The 10586-nt window shown below is 46.1% G+C and overlaps 1 protein-coding gene across 1 annotated transcript in view; it reads right to left on the bottom strand.

Moving 5' to 3' along the window:
* Znf318 (zinc finger protein 318) overlaps positions 1–10586 on the bottom strand; it is a 61114-nt gene that overhangs the window by 49576 nt on the left and 952 nt on the right. The window contains exons 2-3 of the mRNA XM_013019090.1: positions 10394–10574; positions 3915–4066 (exon numbers count right to left, since the gene is read on the bottom strand). Coding sequence (XP_012874544.1) covers positions 3915–4066; positions 10394–10574 — 333 coding nt within the window. The remainder of the gene's footprint in view (positions 1–3914; positions 4067–10393; positions 10575–10586) is intronic.

Genomic DNA, 10586 nt, shown 5'->3' with positions numbered 1-10586 from the left:
AAGGAAGGAAGGAAGGAAGGAAGGAAGGAAGGAAGGAAGGAAGGAAGGAAGGAAGGAAGGAAGGAAGGAAGGAGAAAAAGAGTTTCATGTGCTCTCCTGCCTAGGCTGGCTTCAAAACATAATGCTCAGATCTCAGCCTCCTGAGTAGCTAGGATTACAGGTATGAGCCACTGGTGACTGAGTATAAGCAAAAAATTTTTAAATTTATACATTTTGACACACAAAAAAATTCAGTCACGGAAGTGGCGCTGTAGCTCAAGTGGTAGAGCGCTCGCCTTGAGCTGAAGAGCTGAGGGACAGCGCCCAGGCCCAGAGTTCAACCCCCACGACTGACAAAAAAAAAAAAAACTCAGTCACATCTGTAACCCTAGCTACTCAAGAAACTGACATCCAGAAGATTGCCATTTGAAGCCAGCTTGGGTAGAAAAGTCTAAGAAAAGCCATCTCTAAAATAACTGTCAAAAAGCCAGGCTGGAGGCATGGCTCAATATGTAGAATGCCAGCTGAGTAAGCAAACTGAGTATGTAAAAGACCCTAAGTTCAAAACATGGCCATACTGCCAAAAATGATCTACAAATCTAATGCAATCCCCATCAAAATCCCAACGAAGTTCTTTATCAAGGTAGAAAAAAACAATCTAAAAATTCATATGGAGCAACAAGACCACAAATAACCAAAGCAATTCTACGCAAAAAAAAAAAAGTACTGTTGGTGGTATCACAATCTCAGACCTCAAGCTCTACTATAGAGCTATAATAACAAAAACAGCTTGGTATTGGCACAAAAATAGACCCCAAGATCAATGGAATAGACTAGAAGACCTGGAAATAAAACCAAAATAAAACCATATACTTACAATTATCTGATATTTGATAAGGAAGCCAGATACACAGTGGGGGGAAAAAAAGCCTCTTCAATAATTGTTATTAGGAAAACTAGGCATCCATATGCAGAAAGCTAAAAGTGGTGGGCTGGGAAGGTGGCTCAGTGGTAGACAGCTTGCCTTGCATGCATGAGGCCCTGGGTTCGATTCCCCAGTACCACATAAGCAAAAAAGAAAAAAAAAGCCGGAAGTGGCGCTGTGGTTCAAGTGGTAGAGCGCTAGCCTTGAGCTGAAGAGCTGAGGGACAGCACCCAGGCCCAGAGTTCAGGCCCATGACCGGACCCAAAAACAAACAAAGAAAGCTAAAAGTGGATCTCTGGTTGTTACCATGTACAAGTACCAACTCAAAGTAGATCAAAGACCTCAATGTCAGATCTGAAATTAGAGATTACTGCAAGAGGGGAGTAGGAGAAAAAATTCACAGGCAGAAACCTTTTTTTTTTTTTATTTTTTATCATGGGGTTTGAACTCTAGGCCTGGCATTGTCCCTAAGGTCTTCAGCTCAAGGCTAGTACTCAACCACTTGAGCCACAGAGCCACTTCCAGTTTTCTGGTAGTTTACTGGAGATGAGTCTCATGGACTTTCATGCCCAGGCTGGCTTTGAACTGTGATCCTCAGATCTCAGCCTCCTTAGTAGCTGTGATTACAGTTGTGAGCCCACCAGCACTCACCTAGGCAGAAACTTTTTGAAGAGTCCCAGGGGCACAGCAGATAAAAGAGATTTGACAAATGGGATTATATCAAACTAAAAAGTTTCTGCACAGCTACTAACATAGTTACTAAACTAGAAAGACAGCCAACAAGCCGGGCGCTGGTGGCTCACGCCTGTAATCCTAGCTACTCAGGAGGCTGAGATCTGAGGATCGCGGTTCAAAGCCAGCCCGGGCAGGAAAGACTGTGAGACTCCTATCTCCAATAAACCACCAGAAAACCAGAAGTGGCGCTGTAGCTCAAGTGGTAGAGCGCTCGCCTTGAGCTGAAGAGCTGAGGGACAGCACCCAGGCCCAGAGTTCAAGCCCCACGACCGACAAAAAAAAAAAAAAGACAGCCAACAGACTGGGAGAAGTTCTTTACCAGCAATATATCAGACAAAGGCCTTACATCCAAAATATACAAGGAGCTCAAGAACTAACCCCTCCCAAAGCTAATAAACCAATTATTAAATGGGCAAAAGCGCTAAGGAGAGAATTCTCAAAAGAAGAGGTAAGAATGGCAAAGAAACACATGAGGAAATGCTCATTGTCCCTGCTTCTAGAGAAAATGCAAATCAAAACAACTCTGAGATTCCATCTCACCCCCATTAGATTGGCCACCATTGTGAATTCAAACAACAAATGGTTGGTGGCAACTTGAGGAAAAAGAAACCCTATTGCACTGCTGGTAAGAACATATAGTACAACCACTCCGGACCGCAGTCTGGAGGTTCCTCAAACCAGTCCTGGGGCTTGAACTCAGGGTCTGAGGACTATCCCTGAGCTTGTTTTGCTCAAGGCTAGCACTCTACCATTTGAGCCACAGCATCACTTCTGGCTTTTTCTGTTTATGTGGTATCAAGGAATTAAACCCAGAGTTTCACGCACGTTAGGCAAGCACTCTACCACTTAGCCACATTCCCAGGTCACAACTAAACACACACACACACACACACAAAACATGAGTTCAAATGCTGCTACCGTGGAAAAAAATATTGACCAGACATAGTGACAACCCATGCTTGTAATCCTAGCCACCTGAGATATAGAGGCAAGAAGATAAAGAGGGACAGACCAGCTAAGATAAAGGTAGTAAGATTCTATCTCAAAATAAAGAAATAAATAAAGCTGGATACCAGTGGCTCAATAATCCTAGCTACTCAGGAGGCTAAAATCTGAGGATTGTGGTTCAAAACTAGCCCAGGCAGGAATGTCTGAGAGACTCTTATCTCCAATTAACTACCAGAAAACTGTTAAGTGGCTCTGTGACTCAAAGTGATGGAATGCTACACTTGAGCGAAAAAGCTCAGAGACAGCCCCTAACCCCTTAAGTTCAAGCCCTATGACCAATAGAAAAATTAAAAAATAAAATAAAAATAAATAAAAGGACAAAAGGGTTGTAGCTCAAGTATTTTTTTTTTGGGTCCAGTCGTGGGGCCTCAACTCTGGGCCTGGGTGCTGTCCTTCAGCTCTTCAGCTCAAGGCTAGCATTCTACCACTTGAGCCACAGCACCACTTCCAGCTTTTTTTTTCTTCTGTGGTGCTGAGGAATCAAACCCAAGGCCTCATGCATGTAAGGCAAGCTGTCTACCACTGAGCCACCTTCCCAGCCCCGCTCAAGTACTTTTCTAATGATCATAGCCCCTAGGTTTTTTTTTTTTTTTTTAAAGTAATGGAGTTTTAACTCAGTATCTGGCACTCACTAGGCAAATACTTGAGCTATGCCTTCAATTCCCTGCACAAATTCCTATTTTGTCCAGAACTTTCCTTTACACTTTCCAGTCTAATATGTTAAGGTTCATGCTGTTTCAACTATGTTTAATTTAGAGACTGTTGATTATATCCTCTTGACCTCTATTTGTTCCAAGCTGGCCTTTTAAAAGTGTTTTCCTCCAATCACTTATTCCATAATTCATTAAGAACCTGTTTGGTAGCCGGGTTGGTGGCTCAGGCCAGTAATCCTAGCTACTCGGGAAGTTGAAATCTGAGCACTGTGGTTCAAAGCTGGCCTAGGCAAGAAAGTCCATGAGACTCTTATTTCCAATTAACCCACCAAAAAAGCTGTTAGTGAAGCTGTGGCTCAAGTGGTAGAACACTAGCTTTTAATGAAACAGTTCAAGAAAGCCTAAGCCCTCAGGTTAATCCCCAGGACAAGCACCAAAAAAAAGAGAAAAAGAAAAAAGAAAGTAAGTTTGTTTACATCAGAAAGCCTTTTCCACATGGACATAGTCAATAACTTTCAATAGTAAAGCCATCCTTTTAAGTACATTTAGAAATCTAAAACATTTCTGCCTTCCCAGTTACCAGCGTAGTATGGCCTGCCCTTGCTGAAGCCTACCTGTCCATGTCTTCCAGATTATCCACTGGTGAGCCCAGCCGATCACTAAGCCGTCGCCGTTCCGGTGTGCTAACACAGAAATGGTCATTGCCAACAGTGATCCTTAAGCTCTGTTCCAAAGAAGAGTCAGAACGAAGACTAGGAGAGCGTCTCTACAAAGATTCAAAAAATAAAGATTATATGGTAGTCATTATAGTCAAGATAATCACATATCTAAAATGTTCTTACTTGTAAAGTTGTGATTCAATAAGGCAATTTTTTAAAAAAGTCAGTTGGCCAGGATGCTGATGGCTCACGCCTGTAATCCTAGCTACTCAGGAGGCTAAGATCTGAGGATCGAGGTTCAAAGCCAGCCCGGGCAGGAGAGACCGTGAGACTCCTATCTCCAATAAACCACCAGAAAACCGGAAGTGGCGCTGTAGCTCAAGTGGTAGAGCGCTCACCTTGAGCTGAAGAGCTGAGGGACAGCGCCCAAGCCCAGAGTTCAAGCCCCACAGCCGACAAAAAAAAAAAAAGTCAGTTGGATGCTGGTGGTTTATGCCTATAATCCCCACTATTCAGAAGGCTGAGATCTGAGGATCAAATTGAAACCCAACCTGGGCAGGAAAGCCCATGACACTTTTTCTTCTTTTTAATTATTTTTACTTTTTCTCTTGGTGATACCAAGGATTTGAACCCAGGGTCTTATGCATGCTAGGCAAGCACTCTACCACTAAGCCACATTCTCTGCCCACCATGAGACTCTTATTTCCAACAAACTTAGAAACAGCCTGAAGGGGCTGGGAAGGTGGCTCAGTGGTAGAGCACTTGCCTTGCATGCTCGAGGCCCTGGATTCAATTCCTCAGCACCACATAAGAAAAAAGCCAGAAGTGGTGCTGTGGCTCAAGTGGTAGAGTGCTAGCCTTGAGCTGAGGAACAGCACCCAGGTCCAGAGTTCAGGCCCCACGACCGGACCCAAAAAAAAAGAAAGAAAGAAACAGCCTGAAATGGTGCTGTGCCTCAAGTGAATGAGTGCTAGCTTTGATCAAAAGCTCAAGGCTGGGAATGTGGCTTAGTGGTAGAGTGCTTGCCTCACATGCACAAAGCCCTGGGTTCAATTCCTCAGTATCACATTAAAAAAAAAAAAAAGCCGGGCTCCAGTGGCTCACAACTGTAATCCTAGCTACTCAGGAGGCTGAGATCAGGGTTCAAAGTCAGCCCGGGCAAGAAAAGTCCATGAGACTCTTATCGCCAATAATCCACTAGAAAACCAGAAGTGGTGCTGTGGCTCAAGCAGTAGACCACTCACCTTGAGCTGAAGAGCTGAGGGACAGGGCCCAAGCCCAGAGTTCAAGCCCCAAGACCGACCAAAAAAAAAAAGCTGAAAGTGGTGCTATGGCTCAAGTGGTAGAGCACTAGCCTTGAGCAAAAGCAGCTCCGAGACAGCATCCAGGCCAAAAGTTCAGGCCCCAGGACCAGGGAGGAAAAAGTAGCAGCAGTAGCAGCTCATAGACAGTGCCCAAACCCTGAGTTCAAGCTCCAGAATCAGCATCCATACAAAGAAAAAAATCAGTTTTGCCAGATACCAGTAGCTCACACTATAATTCTAGCAATTCAGGAGGCTGAGATCTGATGATCAAAGTTCAAAGCAAGCCTGGGCAGAAAAGTCTGTAAGACTCTCAAAAAAGCCAGAAATGGAGCTATGGCTCAAGTGGTAGAGTGCTAGACTTGATTAAAAAAAAAGAGCTAAGAGATAGTGCTAAGATCCTGAGTTTAAGCACCAGCACTGACACAAAAATAATAACTGTAATAATTTTTGTAAGAGATAAAGCTTTTATATCCTATCTTCTAATACACAGACCTCTCCTTCTTGCTGGGAATGGAAACAGAAAAGTGAATTAAATTCCTGTTTCAGAATCTATACATTTCTAGTGAAGGAGGTAAGCCCAGATAAACTTTTTTTAATAGTGATAAATTCTATAGCCATTAAATATTATACCATTACCTAAACAAATGTGATACCATGAAAGACTGGGGGAAAGGAGTTACTTCAGAATGGAGAGAATACTTTTCTAAGACTGTCACTTTTTTTTTTTTTGGCCAGTCCTGGGGTTTGAACTCAGGGCTTGGACACTGTCCTTGAGCTTTTGCTCAAGGCTAGCACTCTTCCACTTGAGAGCCACAGCACCACTTCCAGTATTTTCTGTTTATGTGGTACTAAGGAACTGAACCCAGGGCTTCAATTGAATCCAGGGAGTTCAAGTCCCAGGACTGTCCAAAAAAAAAAAAAAATCACTGTCCCTTAAAAAACATATTTAGCTGGGTGCTGGTGACTCACGTATGTAATTCTAGCTACTCAGGAGGCTGAGATCTGAGGACTAAGGTTCAAAGCCAGCCCAAGCAAGGAAAGTCCATGAGACTCCTATCTCCAACTAACCATCAGAAAATGGGAAGTAGCACTGTGGCTCAAGTGGTAGAGTACTTGCTTTGAGCTAAAGAGCTAAGGAACAGTGCGCAGGCCCAGAGTTCAAGGCCCACAACTGACAAAAAAAAAAAAAAATTGAAGGCTGTTTCAGGCAGAAGGAAGTCATAAAACTGTTATGTTCTGGATAACAAAAAAAGAGGCCAATATGGCTGCAGCAAAGTGGCAGTATAGGTAGAAACCATGGGTAAAGAAACATATTTATTCTTAAGTACAAGAGATGAGATGTACAAGATGTTATGTCGAAAAACAAACTTTACAACTTTGGTGGGAGGGGGACAGGAGGGGGGAGGGGGGATGGGTTCAGGATGGGGTGGAGGAGGGAGGAGGGGGGAGGGGCAGGGAGGGAAGATGGGAAGGGATGATAAGGGGAAACAAAGGAGGCAACAATGCTTGATAAGAAATGTATTCATTACCTTGCACATGTAATTGTAACCCCTCTGTATGGTATTTTCACAATTAAAAAAAAAAAGAAGTACAACAGAGTATTAATCAAGAAAACGATGTGATTTGACTATAATTTTCTTCCAGATGTTTGCACTACTAACCCCTCACTCTCTTCAAGTCATTTTCTTAGCTATCCTATTAACTCCCTTCTCTGATTTGTTTAGCAAATAATCACATTTAATATTTATTTTGGTGGGTTTGTTTTTTGTTTTTGGTCCTGGGGCTTGAACTCTGGGCCTGGGCGCTGTCCCTCAGCTCTTCGGCTCAAGGCCAGCGCTCTACCACTTGAGCCACAGCACCACTTCCAGTTTTCTAGTGGTTTATTGGAGGTAAGAGTCTCATGGACTTTTCTTGCCCGGGCGCTTTGAACCGTGATTCTCAGATCTCAGCCTCCTGAGTAGCTAGGATTACAGGCGTAAGCCACCAGCACTCGGCACATTTAATATGTATCATTAAACACCTTGCTAGAAGTTTTGTGTGTGCCAGAAGTGGGCTTGAACTCAGGTCCTCAAGCTCTAACTTGGCTTTTTCACTCAAGGCTAGGACCTTACCACTTGAACCACATCTCTACTTCTAGCTTTTTGCTAGTAATTGGAGATGAGTTTCTCAGAGCTGGGCGCCAGTGGCTCATGACTGTAATCCTAGCTACTTAGGAGGCTGAGATCTGAGAATCGTGGTTCAAAGCCAGCCCATGTTGGACTCTTATCTCCAGTTAACCACCAGAAAATGGAAGTAAAGCTGTGGCTGCAAGTGGCAGAGTGCTATCCTTGAGCAAAAAGATCTCAGAGACAACCAGGACCCAAGTTCAAGCCCTTGAATCCATGAACGACAAAGAAAAGTTTCTCATGGGCTGGGAAGGTGGCTCAGTGGTAGAGCACTTGCCTTGAATGCATGAGGCCCTTGGTTCGATTCCTTAGCACCACATAAGAAAAAAGAAAAAAGCCGGAAGTGGCGCTGTGGCTCAAGTGGTAGAGTGCTAGCCTTGAGCTGAAGAGCTGAAGAACAGCGCCCAAGCCCAGAGTTCAGGCCCCACGACCGGACCCCCCCCCAAAAAAAATGCAGAATAGTAAGAGTGGAATGTAAGCTGGGTACTGGTAGCTCATGCTTGTAATCATAGCTACTTAGGAGGCTGAATTCTGAGGATCATGGTTCAAAGCCAGTCCAAGCAGGAAAGTCCATGAAACTCTTACCTCCAATCAATCACCAAAAAAGCTGTGGCTTAAGTGGTAGAGCACCTTGAGCAAAAAAACTCAGAAGAGCCCTAAGCCCTGAGTTCAAGGCCCAGGACTGGCACAAAAAAGAAGAGTGAAATGTAAAGGAGTAAAATGCAACTCTTGGGGAGTAAGTAACAGAGATTGCATCTGTGTGACCACAGGAAGATAGTTTCAGGGACATAATCAGGAGTATAACGGTTAGGCAGAAGAGTTCATTTTAGGCAGAAGAGTTTAATCTGATAAGAGAAGGCAGATGAGCTGGGAAGGTGGCTCAGTGGTAGAGCGCTTGCCTTGTATGCATGAGGCCCTGGGTTCGATTCCTCAGCACCACATAAGCAAAAAGAAAAAAGCCGGAAGTGGCGCTGTGGCTCAAGTGGTAGAGTGCTAGCCTTGAGCTGAAGAGCTGAAGGACAGTGCCCAGGCCCAGAGTTCAGGCCCCACAACCGGACCCAAAAAAAAAAAAAGAGAGAAGGCAGATGACAACTTCTGATTTGAACCACTGGATAATACTATTTGCTGAGACAGAGAAGTCTGGAGCAAATTGTACACTGGAAAGAACAGAGATTATGGTAACTAATATTCTGTTCTTGCTTCTTCCTTAGTGATTGACACTAAGACTAACAGGGCTTTAAAATTTAACAAAGTAACAAGTTGGTTCACCTATGACCAGAGTACTTAAATCCAAGTGAGCTACTCAAGAAAACTGAAACAGGAAGTGGCGCTGTGGCTCAAATGGTAGAGTGTTTGCCTCAAGCTGAAGGGCTGAGGGACAGCACATGGGCCCAGAGTTCAAGCCCCACGACTGTCAAAAAAACAAAAGAAAACAGAACAATCTGGGTACCAGTTTCCAGCTTTTAATCCTCAGTCTACAGAAAGCTGAGATCTGAATGGTGGAGGCTGAAAAGTCAGAGACTCTATTTCCAGAAATAAATGGCAAAAAGCCAGGCTGCAGATTTGGCCCAAGTGGTAGAAAATCCTAATACAGAAAACAAACAGAAACAAACAACAAAAAGATTGAACTAAAATAAAGCCCCCAAAACAACCTCTGGTGGGTGCTCTATGAGAGTGGTGGTGATCAGAGAAGTCAATGTGTATGAATGTGGATGGGTAGGTGCACATGCGCACGTGCTTGTGTGTAGATCCGGAGGCTTGAACTCTGGGACTGGTTGCTATCCTTGAGCTTCTCACACACACCCCTCCCAGTCCTGGGGCTTGAACTCAGGACCTGGGCACTGTCCCCAAGCTTCTTTGTGCTCAAGGCTGGCACTCTGCCACTTAAGCCACAGCACCACTTCTGCTTATGTGGTACTGAGGAATTGAACCCAGTGCTTTGTGCATGCTGGGCAAGCACTCTACCACTAAGCTACATTCCCAGCTCTCCCTGAGCTTTTGTGTTCAAAGCTAGCGCTCAACCACTTAAGCCACAGCTCCACTTTCAGCTCTGTCACAGACTTCCCTGCCCTAGCTGGTTTTGAACTGAGATCCTCAGATCTCAACCTGTTGAGCCACCAATGCCCGGCTGTTTTGTTTTGTTTTTAAATGCGGTGCTGGGAACCCAACGTTTTTCACGTTGGGCAAGTCTTCAACCACACATTAAAGTTCTCGGTTAAGACATTACTGCTGTTCCTCTAGCAAGAAAAGATAACGCTTTAAAATCGCGGCCGTAGAAACCAGTTAGATGTGAGTTAAATTCAGAGTCAATCACAGCCGTGTCACCACGACCAAGTTAATTAAACTTGGAAACAACATTATCTGCTCCACTCAAGGGCTGGAAGGGTCCCGACAGGATAGGGAGCCAAGGGCTCGGCCGGTCCAGGTGGCAGCTATCACGAAGACCCGCTATGCGCCCCAATGGGATCCGCTATCAGCTTAGGCGTCCAGGCGGCGGGACGGAAGCTTCCCCAACTCCATAGCCACAAAGACAGCTTTTTCACGCTGTTTTTCTAAGCTGGGGTGGGAGGGAAGGAACCCGAGGAAACGTCAACTCGCCACCGAGTCCCAGGCGGCACCTGGGCTGGGAGAAAGTCCCCTCGCCCTGGCCAACTTTCCCACATCTCCCAGCACCGAACAAGAAACGGCCTCTTCAAAAAGCATACACCCTAACCCCAGGCGCTCCCTCCCGACCCGGACCGGGCCGGGCCCCGGCGCAGCGGGTCCCAAGTCCGTTATTGTGTACACGAAGCCCCCCCCCCCGCCCGCCCGGGGCCCAGGGAGCTGGGGCTCCAGCGCCTCCGCGCCCAGGGAGGTTTCCACCCCGGGACTCGGGCCGGCCGCCCGCGTTTCTGGAGGCGGGAAGTGCGGTGTGGGGCGAGGGGGCTGAGGGACGGAGGGCGTCCCGGGCGAGAGGTGCCATTACCCGGCTGCCGCTGTCGCCTGGATGGTCTCCGCGGCCGTCCCGGGCGAAGTCGGAGCGCGACTCCCCTCGGCCGCTAGCTCGGAAGCTAGCCGGGCCCGGCGGGAAGAGTCGTCGGCCCCGCGGTGGCGGCGGGGAAGGGGAGACGCGACGACCCCGTGGCGGGGACGGGGAGGCCCGGCGGCTCCGGGACGGG

This window comes from Dipodomys ordii, unplaced genomic scaffold (genome assembly GCF_000151885.1).
Source record: "Dipodomys ordii isolate 6190 unplaced genomic scaffold, Dord_2.0 Scaffold44, whole genome shotgun sequence".
NCBI classification, from domain to species: domain Eukaryota; kingdom Metazoa; phylum Chordata; class Mammalia; order Rodentia; family Heteromyidae; genus Dipodomys; species Dipodomys ordii.
Note: the sequence above shows the minus strand (reverse complement) of the source record. Positions and strands in the feature narration are given on the sequence as shown.